The sequence below is a fragment of the Rattus norvegicus genome, chromosome 6 (genome assembly GCF_036323735.1).
Source record: "Rattus norvegicus strain BN/NHsdMcwi chromosome 6, GRCr8, whole genome shotgun sequence".
In the NCBI taxonomy this organism is placed as follows: domain Eukaryota; kingdom Metazoa; phylum Chordata; class Mammalia; order Rodentia; family Muridae; genus Rattus; species Rattus norvegicus.
In genome coordinates, this window is record NC_086024.1 from 128,930,872 (window position 1) to 128,951,424 (window position 20,553).

The 20,553-nt window shown below is 44.9% G+C and overlaps 1 protein-coding gene across 1 annotated transcript; it reads left to right on the top strand.

Annotated features, from left to right (window-relative positions):
* The first annotated feature begins 10,028 nt into the window (after positions 1 to 10,028).
* Serpina3a (serine (or cysteine) peptidase inhibitor, clade A, member 3A) lies at positions 10,029 to 16,507 on the top strand. Its single transcript, XM_006240519.5, has 5 exons — positions 10,029 to 10,179; positions 12,023 to 12,641; positions 13,306 to 13,579; positions 14,510 to 14,660; positions 15,563 to 16,507. The coding sequence occupies exons 2-5, from the start codon at positions 12,035 to 12,037 to the stop codon at positions 15,761 to 15,763; spliced, it is 1,233 nt and encodes a 410-aa protein (XP_006240581.2). The 5' UTR covers positions 10,029 to 10,179; positions 12,023 to 12,034; the 3' UTR covers positions 15,764 to 16,507.
* Positions 16,508 to 20,553: the final 4,046 nt, after the last annotated feature.

Here is a 20,553-nt window from a genome sequence, read left to right on the forward strand (position 1 = left end):
AGGAACTGAGAGAAAGGTGACTACTCTGCTCTGATTAGGAATGCTAGCAGGAAAGGCACTTCAGAAGTGAGGGCTCCAACAGTTTGGAGAGCGTCAGCAGACCCTCCGAGGGTCAGTGCCTAGGACAGACTGTAGTAGGGCAAGAGTGAGGCAGAAACTGGTAACTAAGGGTTCTAGATGCTGCAAATAGACAGAGGGCAACAAGTTCCTATCTTGTGCCTTGGCCTGTTGTGCACATGGGTTGGCCTGTAAGCTTTCATAGTTCCACCAAGGTTGCAGAAGTGAAAGGCAGACATGAGCAGAGCATATCTGCTCAATGGGCCTACCTCCTGGGCCCAGGCTTTTGGTACAGGCAGACAAATTGCAGTAAACTTGAGGAGAGAAGAAATGCAAAGTTCAGGCTCAGGAATATGACAGAGTGTTGCCAAGAGAACTGGGAACATGACACGGACAATCCACAGGCTCCTGTGATGTGAGACTAGTGATGTCAGTCAAGGTCACTGTTTAATTCCAAACATGCCACACCCTATCTGAGGATAGGAGCCACAAAGCACATAGAGACTCAATGTTAACTTGGAAAGAAGCCTCACCACTTGGGAAGTTCTAGTTTTCTAAAGGATTCATAACCTTGCCCATAAAGGAGATAAACTCAAAATTTGATTCTAAAACCATGTATAGGAGTTTCCTGACAATATTATCAAATGTAGCATTAATTTTTGCAGACATGAAGTCATACTTTTCTCATGTAGTGGCATCTGCTTCTGTGCCTGTCTCAGCTATGTCCAGCACAGCATTTTGGATCATCTGTAGGGAGAGAAAGGCATCACTCACTGGAGTCCAAGGAGGATAGGAGAGAGGCCTGGAGCAAGCAATGACAACTGGCTTCATCTGCCGGTGAAATTTTTTGTTCAGTGGAGAGATTGGAGCCTTGATATTTCATCCTGAGTCCTATGACCTTATCATGGGCTACATTCCCTGTAAAGAGAATCTCTTGTCTACTGTATGTATGGAAACATTACCTGTCAACAAAAACCTGAGGGACTATTAGATGAGGCAAGAAATAGGAGGAGAGCCTTTTGGTAGAGAGAGGCACTTTCAGATAGGGTCAAGTGCAGGAAGAGATTCACCTAGGACCTTGAGGAGATAGATCAGGAAAGGAAAGGAAACCAGGCTCGTGGCAGAATGTAGACTAGTTTAAATGGCATAGTTGAGCTCCAAGCTGGCAGGAATGACCCAAAGTTTGTGACCTTGGAATTTTAATCATAAATAATTTCTCAGAATCATTATTTTTGAAACTGTGGCATGGTGGAACAGATCATAGTTACAGTTTTGGCTCTATGGAACAGCTTCCCTGTGTGTGAGAAATAATGCCTCAGACAATAGAAACAATTACCTTATCAGATAACTAGGTGTGCCCCCAAATCTAAGAGCAGCTGGTGACACTTTGAGTCTGGTGATGTTGATGTGTCTGCCTCACAGGCATCCTTCCATGCCCTTTCCACTTGCCTTCATCTGTGACTTTTTTTCTTTATAAAGGTGTAAAGTGTTTGTGAAACTGCTTTCATGTTGAAACAGGGAATTTATGTAATGGAAATCTGTATTCTCCGACCATTGCTATCCAAAATGGTTGCAGAATGAAGTATATCTTATTCCCTTTAGGATGACTATTGTGAACTTTTGGTCAGCAGTGGTGTGAGAGACTCAGTAAACCTGTGTTAGGTCCAAAGTCCCTGTCCCCTAGGCCTAAGTGTAGGTTCTAACAAGAAGGAATAGGACTGGAGGAAAAAAATCACTTAAGGTGGCTCTCTTTACTAGGTCACCTATGGTCATTACTGTTTTCCAAGAGGCACCCTAACATTCCTACAAAATCTGCTACTTTAATCCAGGTTGCCTGTATCAACATATGCCTCCCTACCTGCTGTCACATAATATCTGGTTTCTTCTTGTGACATTTTGCTTCTTCTCCAGCACACTGATATACACTCCACTCCCCTCTGCCCCCCTACAGAGAGAGAGAGAGAGAGAGAGAGAGAGAGAGAGAGAGAGCTCGCCTTGACCATTTCATCCCCAATAAATCTCTTTACCTATGAGGTTGTCTAGTTTTATGTCATCATTACTTCCTGGCTGATGCTTGGATCTAAATGAACTAAAGTGCCATTTTTGTACCCTTCTTGGGTTAGATCACTTGGTTCAACTGCCTGCTATTGGTCACCATATTTAACTCCAAATTTCAGAGTTGGCCTTTCCAGCTGGTTTTCTCCTGTACTGTGCTGGCTAGATTTATGTTAACTCAACACAAACTATGGCCATTTTGAGAGGAAGGAATCTTAAAAGACAAATGCCTCAGAAGAACTGGTTGTAGGCAAAGCTATAGGATATATTCTTAATTATATTAGAGGGCTCAGCCAATAGTGGCTACTGTCATCTGTGGCTCATGGTCCTGATTTCTATAGGAAGCAAGCTGAGCAAACCATGTGAGGCAAGCTTGTAAGCAGTACCCCTCTATGACTGCTGTATCAGCTCCTGCCTCTAGGTTTCTGCTCTGTTTGGGTTCTTATGCTTATCCTCTTTAATGGTGAACATTGTATCATCCACAGAAACCCCTTCCTCCCAACTTGCTTACTGGTCATGGTGTTTCCTGACAGCAATAGAAACCATAACTGAGGTATCCCACTACTCCTCTGTCCACTCATCTCTAGACATCCACTTGTTTAAGTGACATTTTGTGGCTGACTCATAGTGTCTGTCTTCCTCATTGGATTACTGGTGCCTCACACTCTCTGTGTTTCTGGACTCTTGAATCCTACTGAATAAAAGCCCAGTGGGTGCATCAGACACTGTGCCTTCCTGGATACCTCATCCTGAGTAAGGGGATGCTTGTCCCCTGTGATGCTGAGCGTATTTCTGACAAGTTGTTCTCTTTGGAATAAACTTAAGATTTAGACTCTGCCTACCGCACTTGCTGCATCTATTTCTGTGTCTCAATTCCTATGCTATTGGAACCTTACTTTTGGTTGGGTTCCTCCAGACTCTTTCCAAAGTCTGTCCCCTTCCTCTTCTGAAGCTCTCTACTGATACCCTTTCATGGTGATCTTCTTCTGCTTGCTCCATCTCTCTCACTTGCTTAGTCCTGAGCTCTTCCCACTCCACACTGGAATCTTCTACTCCACTTGCTTGTCTCCTTAAGTCTCTTCCCCACCTCTGAAACTGAACTGTCACTAACACTCTCCTCCTTCCTTTCGACTGTGATATTTTTGGCCACTATATAAGCTTGACAAACATTCTCAACAAGTAGTAAATGACGCATTTGACTCTCAGATTCTCACTGATTTTGACTAATTCTTCCAAGGTTGCAGCAATTGGTCTTAGAACTCCCTGAATTCAGACTTTCTTCGGCCATTATTCTTGGCTTCCCCACTGTGAGGCATGCCACACTCAGCAGATTCTCCTGGAAGAAGTCAAACCTCCTCCAAAACTGATCATAACCTATACCTTCAGGCACCCTCTCCTTTCAGCTTTGATATAAAGGACACAGATCATCCATGGACACTGGTGGAGTCTTTAACCTTCCCACTGAATCATCACCATCAAGGATGCAGTGGATCCTGAGCCTGTCGTTGGCTCCACTCATTGAGCCTTTACACTCCTTTTGAAAGATTCATCTAATATCTCCACTCTCACTGAGACATGTTGTGGCCCTATCATGTGCAGGATGAAACCTATGCTCTGCATTGCACGATGTGCTCCTTATCAACATTCTGGAATCATCTATTCCCTCCTATTTATTGCTCTAATTTACCAAGTGTATCCTGTTTCAGGACCTTCGCTCTTGCTCTCAGCTCAGGAGAGCCCAGGTCTGTGACCATTTGCACAGCTCAGTTTCCCATTCCCTTGAAATCTGCCTCATGAGGAGCTGCCTCACTTCCACTTTGGCTGACTTGATGGTTCTTTTTCCTATGTGCTTCTGGAATGCTGTGTTGTGTTGGTCAAGCCTTTCCAGGGAGAAGGTAAGTGTACTCTCCTGCCTCATGCACTGCTTATGTCCCAAGATTGGCATGGAGTAGAAGTAGAGGTCTGCCTGGAAACTCCAGTCTCAGAGATGGTAGTTGCCGGGACACAGATTTGGGCTTTTGTGTGACATTAAAGTCTGAGGGTCTCTAACTGTACTTCGATGCTAATGATAATGTCTAAAAATCCTAAAACCTTTCTTGGTCTTTCTGAGGTTAAAAGGCTGCTTGCTTAAGAGATTCACACCTGTACCTAACCTTGGAGGATTAAGTAATGTGGCCTTTGTTCTATCTCAGCAAGAACTGAGGGGCTCTAACCTTCAGCCTGCTAATCAGAAGTCTCAGGAAGAAAAAGAGACACTTTGAAAAGTGATTATAACATTTATTACTAAGTTGTAAAAAGTTTCCTATTAAAGCTATCTAAATAAAAGGGGGAAAGCAGAAAGATCCTCAGTGCGGCAAGAGAAAAATTCAACTGTAAGCAGGAAAAGGGAGAAAATTTCTTCTCTCCTTTCTCATGTCTTTGTCCTCCGTACTTATACATCTTTCAGAATGTGTGATTACATGTTAAAAAGTTCATCACAAGTTCACACAAAAAAGTCAAATCATAAATTGAAATAGAAGTTTACAACAGAAAATGTTTACATGCCTATCCATTAGAGTAATTATCTGGCTAAACATGTGTCACCTGTCACAGCTCCACAGCTCCACTGAAGGTCTAAAACCATACCTAAGTTATTATTGAAGGTTTGTATAGATAAACCCAGTCAATATTTTATCTTCTTCCCAGGACCTATAATAAATCATTAGTTCCCTTTTTATGACCTTTGTTAATTATTTTACAACCTCTTGGAATGTACTTTGAGTAGGAGAAAGTCTGGTTACTATCTAAGAGCAAGTACTGGTGACACATGTGAGACTAATAGAGCTCTTATTGCACTTTGACTACCAGAAAAGGATCTAATAGTAGTCTACTATAAAAGAGCTTAATAATCAGTAACATAATTTTAGGAATTCTAATACAATCATCATTGAGACTTAAGAAGTCATCTCATTGTCTATATAGCATCACTACAAGGCAGTATATCTTCAGAGATCTGCAGAGATCTGCTCAGAATGTGTGGGCTGACACATAGTGATATATATGAGATATATATATATACATATATATATATATATATCCTAAAATAAATTTTCTTAGGTCTTGCTTTTATGAGCAAATATGTTGCAGATTAATCTGAAGCAGACTATCTCAGGAAGATCACCTGCTAGTTAATAGCTTGTCCTATTATGGCTCCTGACAAGAAGGGGCTGTGAGGTAACATGGTATGCAGGTCTCAAAAACACCATACACCTTGCCCTTCCTTGCTTGCTTCTGCCATATAGCCTACATTATCTACTCTTCATCTGACACATAGAGATCTTGTGACTTTGGCCAAATTATCTGACACAAGTAATTGTCAAGATCTCATGTCTACACATCAATGTTCAGAGAATATTTGCCACAGAGCACTATGGGATAGGTAGGTATAATGGAGACAATGACCATAATAACTATCAAAGGACCTGGCTATCATTTTCATTCTCATCCTTCCTCCCACCCCTACAGCCACATTAGAAACCTAATCCAGAATGCGGGCAATGAAGAATCATTTTCCCTCTGGGTGATGTGTGCTGGGCACAGCCCAGGAGTGCACAAAAGCAGCTGCCACCAGTAATGGAGATTGACCTTCCTGGAAAGGACACTGATAGCCATTGTGTAGTTCATGAGTCCTCCATAGTTTCTATTCTCTCCCCAAATGGCTGCAGCATCCTCTCTCAGACAATAATTATCACTCCTAGGAAGGCTTCCAAGTTGTCATTTGCAAAGCAGGCTGTAGTAGGATGAATACAACAAATCCCTCATACCCAGCCTAATTCATGTAACATGTACTAAGTCTGCAGCCTGTTGACAGCAGTGTGCTCAGATGCATTTGTTCCAAACTAAGGCCAGGACAAATTATCTAAGGGCAACTCCACACAGATGTGTGGATCTCCAAGGGGCAACCAATATAAACTGCCTAGTCTGCAAATCCCCACTGTGCTTTCTGCCCCCTCAAATCATCATAGTCTGACTCCAGAACCTTTGGAGAGAATGCTCAAGTGCCATCCAGATGGTTGCCTCTGTTTGTCTTCTATTGATGTTGCTTTGGACCAAGCAGACACAATATTTACAGGGTGTTTTCCTTAGCCTCTGGTCACTGTGACAGCACATCCGGGATAACCCACTGATTGATGCAAAGGTTCAGGTGAATAACAGTTTTGGATAGTTCTGTCCAGGGTCTGCTGGCTCTTTTAGGGAGGACAAGAGGTGTTTCAACAGGTCAAGCTCTGTGCATCGAAGGCCACTATGAAGAGAATGAGGTCCCTGGACATGGCAGGCGAATAAAATGTTGGGTCGTCATATATTAGTTTTGAATTTTATTTCCTAAAATGGAAGTCAAAAAACCCAAGTGTAGTAGCAGGAACCTGTGATCCCAACTCTAAGGAGTTTCAAACAGTTGGGTCTGTGGTAATCACTGGCCAGTCTTCCTAGCCAATTCAGTGACTTCAGGTCTATGAAGAGACCCCCCCTCCCACAAACAAGGTGATGAGGAATGACAGCTGAGGTTGATCTCTGACCTCAATATATAATAGGTACATGGATATACACATACATATTCTCACAACCACACAGTATTGCATACATTAAATGTTTAAGAAGGAACAAGAGGGCTGAGGAGCCAGCTTAGTGGTGGTATGCTGGCTTGACTTAAAGTTTTGAGTTCCCTGCACTGTGAGACTGAGGTGACAACCCTCAGAATGGGATGAACTGTCTGAAGCCCAGGCATCTTGTCGTATTCAATGTTCTATTGCTATGGAGAAACACCATGGCCATGGAAACTCTTACAAAGAAAAATACTTAACTGGTACTGGCTTAAAGTTCATAGGTTGAGCCATTGTCATCACAGCAGGAAACATGGCTGTGTGTAGACAGACATGGTGTCAGAGTAGGAACTGAGAGTTCTACATCAGCATGCATGGGCAGCAGAAGTAAAGCCACATTAGGCCTAGCTTCATCATATGAAACCTCAAAGTCTGTGCCACAGTGACACACTTCCCACTTCAAGACAATACTTACTTCAAGAAAGACACTCCTCCTAATGATGCCACTTGCTATGAGACTATGGCCATTTTCATTCAAACCATGACATGTCTGGACCTACAATTCTGAAGAAATCTAACAATGTGAAGACAAAAGTCACTGTTCATACCAGCAGAAAGGCTTGTCCTTTCTTCAGCTATTATGTTACTATGTCCCCCAGTCAGGTTAGCTCAGGTTCAGCAACGACCAAAGCTGTGTTCATGGAGAGAATGGACATCATGTGGCTGGTATGGTTCAGATTTCTGGCTTGATTCAGCATTAGCCAGAGAGAAGTGTGTGGTCTTAGCATCTTTCAGAGAAGATAGTCAACAATTGGGGGGACCTCAAGAGGTGCTGGTGAGGATGCAGCAGCGGGATCTTTGGCAGGAAGGTTGGGGGCAACTGAGATGTTAATCATGGTCTCTGTGAGGTGAAATAAAAAAGGGCAAGGAGGCATAATGCCTGCCTAGGAAGGAATGCACTGTGAGACACTGTGTGGTGTTGAAAATTCCACCTGAGACAGTCACTGACAAAGATGCTATTAAAAGGCATATAAAGTTTTAAGGGCTTTTCTTGGCCAGATCCAGAGTGCAATCCTGTCTCTGAAAATTTTTAAGTGTGATTTCTCCAGAGCTTAGTCTTTATTTCAGTCATAACATGACAATTAAGACTTATAATCCTGTTTTGAAAAATGTATTTTATATCACTTTACATTCAGATTGCAGCTCTCACTCCCTCCTTTCATCCCATTCCTACCCTTATGAGTTCATCCACCCACTGCTTTCTCACCTTCTCCTCAGAGAAGGGGAAACCCTCACTTGGGTACCACACCACTAGAGGACATCTAGTCCCAGCAGGACTAAGACCTTCCTCTCTAACAGAGGCTCAACCAGACAGTCCAGGTAGGAGAAGGGGATCCAATGGCAGGCAATAGAGTCAGAGGTAGACCCCACCCTTGCTCCCATTGTTAGAGAATCTAGAAGAAGACCAAGCTGTACATTTGCTACAAATGTGTACTGGTTCTAGTTCAGCCCCTGCGTGCTCTTTGGTTTGTGGTTTAGGCTTTCTGATCCCTCATGGGCACAGGTTCGTTGGCTCTATAGGTTTTCTTGTATCCTTGATCCCTTCTGGCTAGCTTACTTCTATGTCACATTTTCCACAGGACACCCAGAGCTCTGTCTGATGTTTGTCTACATCTGTTTCTAACCACTGATAGATGAAACTCCTAAGGAGACAATTATGCCAGGTTCTGGTCTGCAAGCATAGCTGAGTATCATTGATAGTGTCAAGGGTTGGCTCTCTCCCATGGAATTGGATCAAGTTGGGGCAGTCATTGGTTGGCCAATCCCCCATTCTCTTCTCTATCTTTATGCCTGAACATCTTGGAGGCAAGACTAATTTGGAGTTGATGGCCTTGTGGGTGTGTTGATTTGCCACTCCTTTCACTGGAAATTATGCCTTGCTAATTTACTTCAGTCTCCTTATCCCCAGATGCTAAAGTTTGCTCCATATCCCCAGAAGCAAAATGCTAGAAAAGCAAACAAACTTTGTGTAATAACAGAACAGGAAGCTTTGAGCTGATTCAGGTTTTCTTCATGGGAGGGGTGCTAGGACCCTTGTCTGAGGGAGCTGACATTCATGAGAATATTAGGGCACTTTCTGGCCAACAAGAATGTGACACACATGTTTTTCTGATTTGGAACTCACAGACTACTATCAGACTTTGTTTACCCATGCAAAATCCTTCTTGTTAGAACTTGCACTTCAGTTTTGAAGACAGCAACTTTGGATCTAATACCTGATTGCTAAGTCTCTCACTCTACTGTTGACACATAAACCATGGCTCTCAGGGAAGCTACAAAGAATAAGATAAACTTCATTCCAGAGCCACTATTGGTGACAAGACCAGAGAAAGCAGATTTCTGTTACACCAATTCCACATTCCAAAGGGGAAGCAGTTACACACACACACACACACACACACACACACACACACACACACACACACACACAAACTAAAGCATTACAAAAGAAAGAAATTACAACTCACAGCAAGTTGAAGGCATGGGTGGATACCTGAGAGGCAGCCACATCAACACAGGGTAAGATTCTCTCTAGACTCAAGATGTCATCTCTTGTCATGCTTAGCTCTTAGGTTGCAGCTAATTGCCTGTTAGGTTAATAGACCCTATTGTCACAGGCATCAGTTCTGACACACGGGCAGACTATACATGGGTGTTCCATAGAGGTCAAACTTAACACAAGATAAGGTAATGAGCCTGTGTAGAGCCTGCAATGGTCCAATCTCTACAGAAATGAAATTAGCTTCAGCCAGTCAGTCTCTGCAGACACAAACTCCTTTCAGATTACCTCTACTGTTAGACAGACACAGCTAGCTTCACTTCAGAAGTCAGAGAGCCACAGAGTGGAAACAAATCTCTGTTTCAATATGTACATTCTTGAAGGACAGGAGAGTAATATAGAGGCAGACAAAGGCCTGTCAACATTGAGGAATATGTCAGCATCCCTATAGAAACCTCAGAGCATGGACATAGAGTTGTATTGTCTTTGAAGTGACTTAGAAAGTCCAGGGCCAATGTTGACTTCAACCTTCCTGGTGACTCATGGTCAGGGTTTGTGCCCTGTCTTTTTGCCTTGACTACACCATCTCTGTTCCACACTATTCTTTGAACAAATAGAGAAGCAGAAGCCACAGCAGAACATCCAGTGGGTGTGTTATGTAGAACACAGGGGTTTTCCCAGCAGGGAATGGTTCTGCAAGCTAAAGCCTGTAAGTCCTTGTTTCTGGAAACCATCTATGTGTCAGTTTCCAGTCTGAGCACAGAGCACAGCTTGTCTGGACCAGCATTTCCTAAGAAGGGGAGGAGGCTTTGGTGGGGATAAATAGACATCAGCATGCACTGGGGAGAACAACAGACCAAGAAGCAGCCATCCTGAACACCTGGAGTCGGCTATCACAGAAGCTGGCAGCTGCCTTCAGCTCTGCAGGTAATGCCCTGATGTCTTTCTCTGGGGACACAAGAAGGAGACTTCCCAGGACTTCTGGTATTGTCTATGACCAGACCTTTTGGTTTGGGTGCAGTGAGGAGTTATATCTGCGCACTAGTTTAGAATCCAGAGACATTTCTGCAGCATGAAAATCCTCCCCCTTATCTGGGTTTTCGTGGCTATGGAAGTTGCAGTTGCCATGGGCTATGATCTTGGAAAGTGAGTGGAGCCTGTTCCTTCTGACCCTCCATAGGTCCATACTGAGACCTTGCAAATTCAGGTACTAATGTAGGAACCAGGTGGGGGGCAGGACTTTTGCAGAGTCCCTCTGGGAGAGGTGGCATCACTGTCATGCTCACATCAGACTGACGAAGCCTTAGGCTCAGGAACCCCACTGCCCCTGTAAATCCCACAGAGGGGGAAGAAGAGTTACAATCTCTCCTAGGCAGGAGGATAAGACAATTTCTCAGCCTCTGAGGAATTTCTACTACTCCACAAACAGACTGGCCTATTTCCTGTGGAAATCATCTTGAAATAAAATATTATTCCATGCTATTATTCCATACTTTTCCCAAGAAATTGTTGCATCAGTCTGACAGAGGGTGAAGGTGGCAGAAGCCTCTGGCCCCTCCGGAGAAATGTCACTGCCCTGGGGACTGGAGGCAAAGCTCTAACACCTGCCTCCCCTGCGCAACACAATACTATACTTTTCCAGTCTCCTTTCTCTCCATCTTCCCTTTGGCTTCGTCATCCTATTCCCTCCTTGTCGCATCCTCCTGCCTCATTTCCTCTGATCCCACCTACAATGTAGACAGAGGCTGAGGGGAGCGCCTGTGTTTAGGAAGATCACAAGCTATCAGATGTACCGTGTTAGGGACCGTGTGGCTCCCACTCCAGGTGTGTATGGAGAAGATGCCACTTTGGACAGTTTCCATGTCCACTCCCATATTGATGATAAGAATGCTAATTATGCTAATTGTGCTAATTAATAAGATGCTAATTATGTAATTGGGGCTGCTCTACAGCTTGCCCAGAGATGTCTACCCCTCTGCTTGCTGGTTGGGGCAACACCACGCAAACAAACACACTGCCAGTATAAAATATGGTCCAGGTATGAGAGATTCAGACTCCACTTAGTTTTCTTCCCACAAAATATCTATTCAGACCTGAGGTACAAACCACCATGTTGTACCTTGGTTTGAGTGAAAAAAACCTTCCACCACTGGTCCTTTTAATTAGTCCCTGTTCTCAGAGGTCCCAAGGGTCTGGCACTGAGCCAGATGTCTACAGTGCTTCCTCTCAATTGACTCCCTCACTCCCAGAAACATTCTCTGAATTTAGCATAGTGCCATGAGATATCTAAGACAAGTCAGCTGGAAGTTGATATGGGCCCTGTTCTACCAATCTGGCCCAAGATTCCTTCCCTGGGTCCAAACTAAAGGATGGTGATGATGTGTTGTTGCTCAGCTGCAAAGGTAAGATGGTTCCTGTCTCCTAGTGAGTCCTTATGCAGATCTAAAAAAAGGAAAGGAGATACTTAGATAACATAGTCTTGTGCTCAACACCACATTCTTTTCTTCTTTTGACTGTGACCCTGGCAAGTCTCTTTATTTCTCTGGATAATGATTCTCTATTAGGAAAATGGCTACAGCAACAGCAGTTTCTCCATTGGTCAAGGAAACAGGCCACATGTTACTGGCATTAGAGAAGCCAGAGCATCTCCCATGATGGTCACAAAGGCAACAAGTACAGCACAGCATGGATACAGTACAGGCCAGATGGGAGAACTAGGAGATGGCCAGGCCTGGCTGTAACAGATTAAAGGATCTTTTCTTTCGCACAGGAGAAAAAGGTAATGGCTGGAATCTCCCCTGCTGACCTTGGCTGCCCAGATGGCAAGTTGGGAAGGGACACTGCAGTCCAGAAAGGCCAAGACAACAAGATACAAGTGGACAGTTCAACATTGTCCTCCTGCAACACTGACTTTGCCTTCAGCCTCTACAAGGAGCTGGTTTTGAAGAATCCAGATAAAAATATTGTCTTCTCCTCTTTCAGCATCTCCACTGCCTTAGTCCTCCTGTCCCTAGGAGCAAAGAACAACACCCTGAAGGAAATTCTAGAAGGTCTCAAGTTCAATCTCACAGAGACCCCTGAGGCAGAGATCCACCAGGGCTATGAGCACCTCCTACAGAGGCTCAATCTGCCAGGGGACCAGGTACAGATCAGCACAGGCAGTGCCCTGTTTATTAAAAAACACCTGCAGATCCTGGCAGAATTCCAGGAGAAGGCAAGGGCTCTGTATCAGGCTGAGGCCTTCTCCACTGACTTCCAGCAGCCTCATGAGGCCAAAAAGCTCATCAATGACTATGTGAGGAAACAGACCCAGGGGAAGATCAAGGAACTGATCTCAGTCCTAGACAAGAAGACATCTATGGTGCTTGTGAATTACATTTACTTTAAAGGTGAGGGTGGTCACTGCCTGGGAAGTGGAGGGAGAGGATAACTGGCATCCTTTATACTGGCCATTGTAAAGCAGCTGTTTTACACCTTGGAGATAGATGTGCCTAATCTATTACACATACAACTTACCTCTCTAAAAATCTTGATAGTGATTAGTAGTTACCCATGTCTTATTTAACCTACTGTCAATGTATTCCTGGTAATCCAAGTCTGAATGCAGTACTAGTAGCTTCACCCTAAGCTCACACTTGGCTCAGTTCTGCCTTCCATTAAAGTTGTTAATACCGAGGAGCACCATCAACAGATCTCAGTGAGGGAGGACTCAGTCTCTTCCTGTTTTCCAATGCCTTCTAGACATTCTTCCCCCTGAGGACAACAGGATCGCAAACTCTCTCCAGACTCCAGTTTCACCATTTTCACTCTCATCTCTTTCTCACACACCTGTTTTTCAGAAGCTGAATTCACCAGGCTGAGATTTAGAGGTTGTCCTTTCAAACCAAACCTGTGGATCACTTCTCAACATAGTTCTGTATCTCCCAAAGTTTTTCCAGTCCTGATTATGAAAACAAAAAGGGGAAATAGTGCTGTTAAAGGTGCACTATTATCCGGGTTGCAGGTGTGGTCTCTGTGGTGCTGTGACAGTCTTACGATTTGCTTCACATTTAGGCAAATGGAAGATGCCCTTTGACCCCCATGACACATTTCAGTCTGAGTTCTACTTGGATGAGAAGAAGTCTGTGAAGGTGCCCATGATGAAAATTGAGAAGTTGACCACACCCTACTTCCGGGATGAGGAGCTCTCCTGCTCTGTGCTGGAGCTGAAGTACACAGGAAATGCCAGCGCCCTGTTTATCCTCCCTGACCAGGGCAGAATGCAGCAGGTTGAAGCCAGCTTGCAACCAGAGACCCTGAGGAGGTGGAAGGACACTCTGAGGCCCAGGTGCATGTCCTTAAGGCCCAGAAATGTCATTAATCTCTGTACTGCACTGTCCCTGTACCTCAGAGCCTCCTTTATACCCAGTGTAATGGTTAACATGTCAGCAGGGGACAGGTGGAAATGACTTGAATTCCCCTCTGGTTGCTCAGTTGTTTCAGGTTTGATGTCATTGTGGTTTCTGTATGTGACAATATGAGAACCAGATGAAACAAGGAGCTGAGGTTTCCTCCCTCTCTAACAGTCTGAAAATTACATGTAGTCTTGAGTGAGTCAAGATTTGTAAGACAGGGAATTATGACTGACAGGAGAGGAGCTCTGAGAATCAGTTGTGCCCAGTGAAGTCATCTCATCCTCTAATCACTCATTCATTCCACATTGAGGAAATGGTGACTTGAAGACAAACTATGTGCCAACCTTGGATTAGATTCTCAGACTCTAACAGAGATTAAAGCCCCAGAATTTTTATCCTTCTGGGCTTTGTTGTAATTGAGGAAGGGAAAGTATGAGAATGCAAATACAATGAATCATTACTTGATTACTTACAGGGAAGGAGTGGTGAGGCAAGAGGGGGATTGTCAGAAGATTAGAAACTCTGGAGCCCGATGCAGTGTGCTGTGTCAAATAGAACGCTCATTAGGTGATGTCTGAGGGTCAGCATGACAGGATAGAAGCACATTTGTGGAACTAGGAGGAAATCATTCTTAGTCAAGGAACAGCTAGGACTAAGTCAGGTTGCCTGTCTACTGTTCAAATTCTCAGTCACTGATGGATAGTTAATGCCCTAGGAAGAGCAAAGTCATGTGGTCTAGGCATGGGTGGAAGAGACCTTCAACCCAGGGACCGGACTGTCTGTGGAGAGAAACCCCAGGGACATGATGAATTTACAGGTACGTGGAGTCCTGGGACTCTTACATTGCTATTTTCTATTCTCAGGAGGATAGATGAGCTGCGCATGCCCAAATTCTCCATCTCCACTGACATGAGGCTGGGGGATATCCTTCCAGAGCTGGGCATTAGGGAAGTCTTCTCCCAGCAAGCTGATCTGAGTAGGATTACAGGGGCCAAGGACCTGAGTGTCTCTCAGGTAAGACAAGAAACACAAGGTGCTTTGCCTTGTGTCTTAAATGTGGATGTCAAAAATCATGTGGGCATGTGGGGATGGTCTATGTGTGAGAACAGTAACATTTCTGTTTCCATCATGGTGAGGAGATCTTAAACATACCCTTGATATCCTGCTGAGTTCATGCAGCAAGTCCCTACTTTACCCCTTGGACTGAAACTCACCAAGGAGCCCATGGTTTGGAAGTACCTAGGCTTGGTGTGAGATCAGCATGAGTGCCAACCTGTGCCGCACTGCTGGTGACACCCACAATCCACTACAGGGGCAAGGCACATCCAGCCTCAGCTTCTTCATTGCAGTATTAGGACAATACTTCTCTAGGACATAGAATAGCATCAATAAAGATAATAGCAAGGGATCTATGACAGTTGTGCTGAAAGCCCTAGGAATAGGAAAGAAGATGCCTTAGACTCTCACTGTATACTTCTAGGTATACAGCATGGCAGTGCCTAATGTTCTATCTAGGGCCAAGTCAGAGCTGTGAGTTCACATGTGTTCCAGCAGGACATGGCAGTCTGGGAATGTGCAGCCATGTCCTCTGCATTGCTGATGTATATCCCAAGAAGGTTGGAGCAGGAGGATGCTGAATCCTGCACTGTCTGCAGCTCCCTGGCCATTCCCCATGGGGCTGCTGGGAGGCTGCCTGTGGGGAAATGCTTGTCATTGCCTACTTGTTTCCTCCTATTGTAGTGACTGGAGGGCAACACTGTTTCTGACCCTGAGCAGAGACTTGGGAAGTCTAGGGTTAGAACTCATGGTAGAAATGAGGAAACCCACCAGCAGATGAGGCAAGCACCCCCATCTTCTCCAGACTACCCTCCTGCCCTCCCTGATCTCCAGTGAGCAATGTGTTTCTCTCCCCACAGGTAGTCCACAAGGCTGTGCTGGATGTGACTGAGACAGGCACAGAAGCAGCTGCTGCTACTGGAGTCAAAATAATCCCAATGTGTGCAAAATTCTACTATGTGACAATGTATTTCAACAGGCCATTCTTAATGATTATTTCTGACACAAATACTCATATTGCCCTCTTTATGGCTAAAGTTACAAATCCCAAGGAAGACTAGAACTTCCCATATGGGGGTTGAGTGTGGGGTCTTCTTCCCAAGAGAAGGGAACTGAGTCTGTATGTAGGTCTCTGTGTTCATTTTGACTTCCATGCTCTGCTTGGCTCTGGCATGACTGGACTTGAGAGTAACACTAAGTATGTGGCCCCCTCATGCAGAGAAGCCTGTGCCTGCTCGATATCACACTCCCTTTCCTCTTGGCTGCACTAGCTCAGTTTCCTGGACCTGGAATCTGTTGTTTTTTCCATCTCCCTGCTCTCTCCCTTGAATCCGCCTCTATCCAAATGCCTGGGAGCTGGCCTGTAGGCTCCGTCTCAATTTAGGGTCCAGTTATGCTTGCCTTCAGCTTCTGCAACATTCCTCTGACTATACAAGCTAACAGTCAAAACCATGTGGACCAAACAGGAAAGCTGCTGCCCTGTGACTAGTTGTAACATCTGGGACCACTTGGTGCCCTGTTCTGCCTCACCCTTTCTTGTCCTCAGGGCATTGCTGTCCACTGTCCCTTGCAGATTCTACAGTCTTGGCCCACGTCTTGCACAGTTGGAGCCCTCTCTCGAAGCTGTATGGGGCATGTGGGTCTGACTAGCTCCTCCCTTCCTAGATCTCCTACTCAGGGAAGGGTGGTAGCCTTTCCCTATGTTCCCGGCTGACCAACTGCACAGGACAGATGTACACCTGCAACTTCATCACCCAAAAGGAAAGGGCACTAGCAAAGGATCAATAAACATGTGACTGTGCTGAGTGTGGCAGAATTCATTCAAGTCCTGTTGGCAGAGGGTAGCCTCTGGTAACAACAGGGCAGTAGAGATTGTCACTCACATTCTGTGATTCCTATGATGATCCTCTGTGGTACATGCTATCATTGGTAGCATGGAAGAGGTAACTGTGGCCCAGAGCTTAGTCATTTCCCTATGACACACAGCTAGAATTTATGATATTCCAAGTTTCCTGATGCTACCTACAGAGACAAACATCTCCAAACCATAAGTCTGATCATGAGATGTCCCAGTGGTCATAGGCCGGTGGAGGAAAAAAAGAAAACTTCAGATACCTCACAGAGAACACAGAAAAAGACATGGAATGAGGAGAGGCGTTCTGTCCTGAGGCCAGAGGAGGAAGAAATGGAGATCAGAAGACCAGAAGGGTGTTCTGTGTGGAGCAAAGGGCACTGGAGGCATTTCTAAGACTCTGCGAGGTCAGTTTAGGAAAAGGGCATCACCATCACTCACAGCACAAAAGAACCTGACCCTGTGATAACTTCCTGTGACTCAAAGACATGGGGACCTTTGCAAGAGTCAATCACTGCTCCTGTCTAGAACACGTAACCATGAGAGGCTACAGTGTAGAGAAATGGTGGTGAGAATTGTCATTGAGGCAAGCCTTAGGAAACATCAGGACACATCTGGAGAGAAGAGTGGGTGATTCAGCTCAAGGGGTAAGCCAGATAACTAGATAGAGGAGGAGAAGAGGGCAGAGTGCATTTGTGTGAACTGCTGGGTATCCGTGGAGAATCCTGGGAGCCTGCAAACATAGCCATAGTCTGGCAGGCAGAGGGAAAGGTGTCTCTCCAGGTTGAGAAAGCTGATCCTCAAGGCTCCTGAGAGCTCACAGTGACAGATGGACCTGTGTCAGCAGAGAATTGCACACACAGGATTATGACCCAGTAAGCACTGAAGGACCACACATAGGACCATGGGATGAGAGAAGAAGGGAGAAATCTATTGTTAGCATACAAGTGCCACCACAGTGACAATGTGCCTAACTGTCAGTCAAGACCCTGAGCTGGACACCACATGCACTCCATGAGTTTGACTTGATTCACCTATATCCCTGCATCCATTTGGGCCTCTAATGGGGTATCTAAGGAGCCCATGGTTGAATAAATCTCATGATGCCCATGCAATGGGTCTGAAAATTGTAGCCAAAGTCTTAGTCTATCTCTTAACAAAGTCTGGAACCCAGATATCAGGGTTTACTCCTCCTCATTCCTTGGGGGCTAACGTTTTGCATGCATAATGACAATCAAATATTGTCCTGGTGAAGAAGTTGAGAGACCCAGTGTGCAATAGAGGTGACAGACTGTGGAGGGGAAAGATAGGTGCCTGCAAAGAGTGCTGTTCAGTGAGGTTCAATGCCTGGGAACTTCCTCCATCGCTCAGTGGTTTCTACATGCTGATCATCCATTTCTTAAAATTTAAAAAAGGGAAGCCGCTGAGGGGTGGGGTGTCAAGCATACCATATGCCTTGCTTTAATTGCTTCAGTCTTATGACCCACCAGGACTAATGAAACCCTGACATATAGTCACCTTTAGGCTTTACCCCAACTATCTGACAGGTCATTGCCAATGTCACCTATCTATACATCAATGACCAGAGAATGTCTGTCATGTGCAGTATGGGACAGGGAGAAAGGGTTATAATAACCATCAGCATCCTGGCTGCCACTTTCACCCTCACACTACCGCAACCCCCACAGCTACATCATAGGAACTGATTCAAAATGCAGGCATATGTCCTGAACTTGTCCTTCCAAGTGGTGTGTAGTTGCAGGACTAGAATCCAAAGCTTTGGTGTACCGCAGTAGAAGTGGAGGAGAATGGTAAAGCATCTTTGGAGAGGTTGATGCAGCAATCGCACTGTAGACAGGTATTCAGAGCATCAGGAAGCAGGGACAGCAAGGCAGTGAAGCCAGCATCCCCCGTGTTTCTTCATAGTTGGCAAAGGGCTGTGACTCAAGTGTCCACAGACAGGTGAATGGATGAGCAGAGTTTGTTCAGGCCACACACTATTACTACATTAGACAAACGAGAGAGATGCCAACCAGTGTGTGAGCCTGCCAACCTGCTTACAGTGAAATAGCCGCACATAATAGGGTCCGTGCGATGTGACACATAGACATACAATACCCAGTACACAGGGATTCATGAATATAAAGGGTGTTCTAACGATAATCAAGAGCTATGTGGGAAGGAGGGTGACTAATTAATGGGCAGGTAGTCTGTTGAGCAGTGATTAACATAGCTTGAAAGTAGACACTGGATAAAGGGCCCAGACAGGAAATATGTATGAGCCCTGCAGGAGGCTCTCTGCGCTTAAGGATGTGAAGGGACTGTGCAGCAGAGGAAAGACCCAGGTGCTGGATATGAAGTTTGTGTGTGTGTTATTGGGATATGGGAACATAGCATGATATGGGGACAAAAGACCAGGCTCCACCAGAGCCTTGGGAGTGGGGAGCAGAGCTCCTCTGATTCACTCCCAGGCCTCCTAGGGAGGACTTGGCCAGCTGCAGTCCCTCCTTGCCAGTTCCCTGGCTTTGCCTTTTCACTGTGAGGAAAAATTAAAGTGTGATTAGATTCATCTCATCCCCTCCTCCTTTGGGGGCAAGGAGAAAATGTCTGAGAGTGAGTTTAAGGTCAGTAGGGCAACCTAGTGAGGTGCAGTGTCAAAACAAAACAGAAAACGAAGGCAGGGCATATGGAAGCACACATACACATTCATAAACACACAAAGACACATTATATACCTGATCAAGGATGACTCAGTAGTAGGGTGTTTTCTGAGTATGTCAGGCTCTGAGTTCAATCTCGTGAATGCGCATGTGTGTGTGTACACATATATATTATATGTATATGTATGTGTTGTAGGTATGTATATATATTTGCAAATGCACACACATAAACTTGTGTAAATATGTGTATTTGAATGTATTATACATACACACAAATGTATTTGTGTGTGTAAATACATACTTTTTCAACAAATTTTCATTTTGAACATATTTATACATACATACATATATTTATACATTTATTTTTATATATCTCCAATAAATTGGAAATGGACAAATCAGGTTGTTCTGTTCTTATAGTCTTGCACAGGTTTGGCTTGAGCAAGGGACACTTGGCCTTGAACTTGAGCAATTTGAGTTGCTACAAGCAGAACATAAAAGAAAAGACATATGTAGTCCTGTTATAGAAAACCCACATGTTTCCCAGAGAAATAACTGAAGCTGCTGGGACTCAGGTCAACTGCCTAGGGCTGCTGGCAGGAGGAGCAGGAAGAACAGGACACCTGATTCACAGACTCCTCTCTGCCCTTAGTCAGCCAGGTCACTTTCACTCCTTCCCTGATCCCCTGGACAGCTGAGGAAGGAGCAGGGATGCAGTTGTTAAGGTTCATCCTCTTCCTTAAAGTTCAAACTAAGTGTTCAGCATCTGAGTGTGATGGTCATCCTCCATCATTAGACTGATATGCACCCTGACATCACAGTGTTAAAAGCACCTGAGCCCACAGGGATGGGCAGGCAGGACATGTTTAACAGCCATGAACTCTCTAGCGATAAAATCTTGTCAGTCCCAGGAATGAGCAGCATTCGTCCACAATGTGCTGGGCAGAAAGGGAAATCAGAAGAGGTTGGCTTCCTGCATTTTCTAGTGACTGAGGATGTATGCGTCCCTAAATGTGACCTTCATGTCATCCCGCAGCAGAGAAGAGGCAGGCAGTGAAATTGAGGCTCAAGAGTATATTGATCAGCAAATAAGAGTTTGTTTTGGTTGGTTGTTTAGGCCCTGAGAGCTCTAGTCTGTCTGGTTTGTTGATATTTTTGTTCTTCCTATTGGGTGCAGACCCCTTCATCTCCTTAAGTCCTTTCTCTAACTTCTGCATTGACGTCTTCGTGCTCAGCCCATTGGTTATCTACAAGCATCCTCATCTGTATCACTGAGGCTCTGGCAGAGCTTCTCAGGGGACAGCTATATCAGGCAAGCACATCTTGGCATCAGGTATAG

Bases quoted from the DNA above. Each gene is read 5' to 3' on its own strand.
- Serpina3a (XM_006240519.5), top strand. From the start codon at position 12,035: ATGGCTGGAATCTCCCCTGCTGACCTTGGCTGCCCAGATGGCAAGTTG. The intron at 13,580-14,509 runs GTGCATGTCCTT...TTCTATTCTCAG, and splicing joins AAGGACACTCTGAGGCCCAG to GAGGATAGATGAGCTGCGCA. The intron at 14,661-15,562 runs GTAAGACAAGAA...CTCTCCCCACAG, and splicing joins AGGACCTGAGTGTCTCTCAG to GTAGTCCACAAGGCTGTGCT.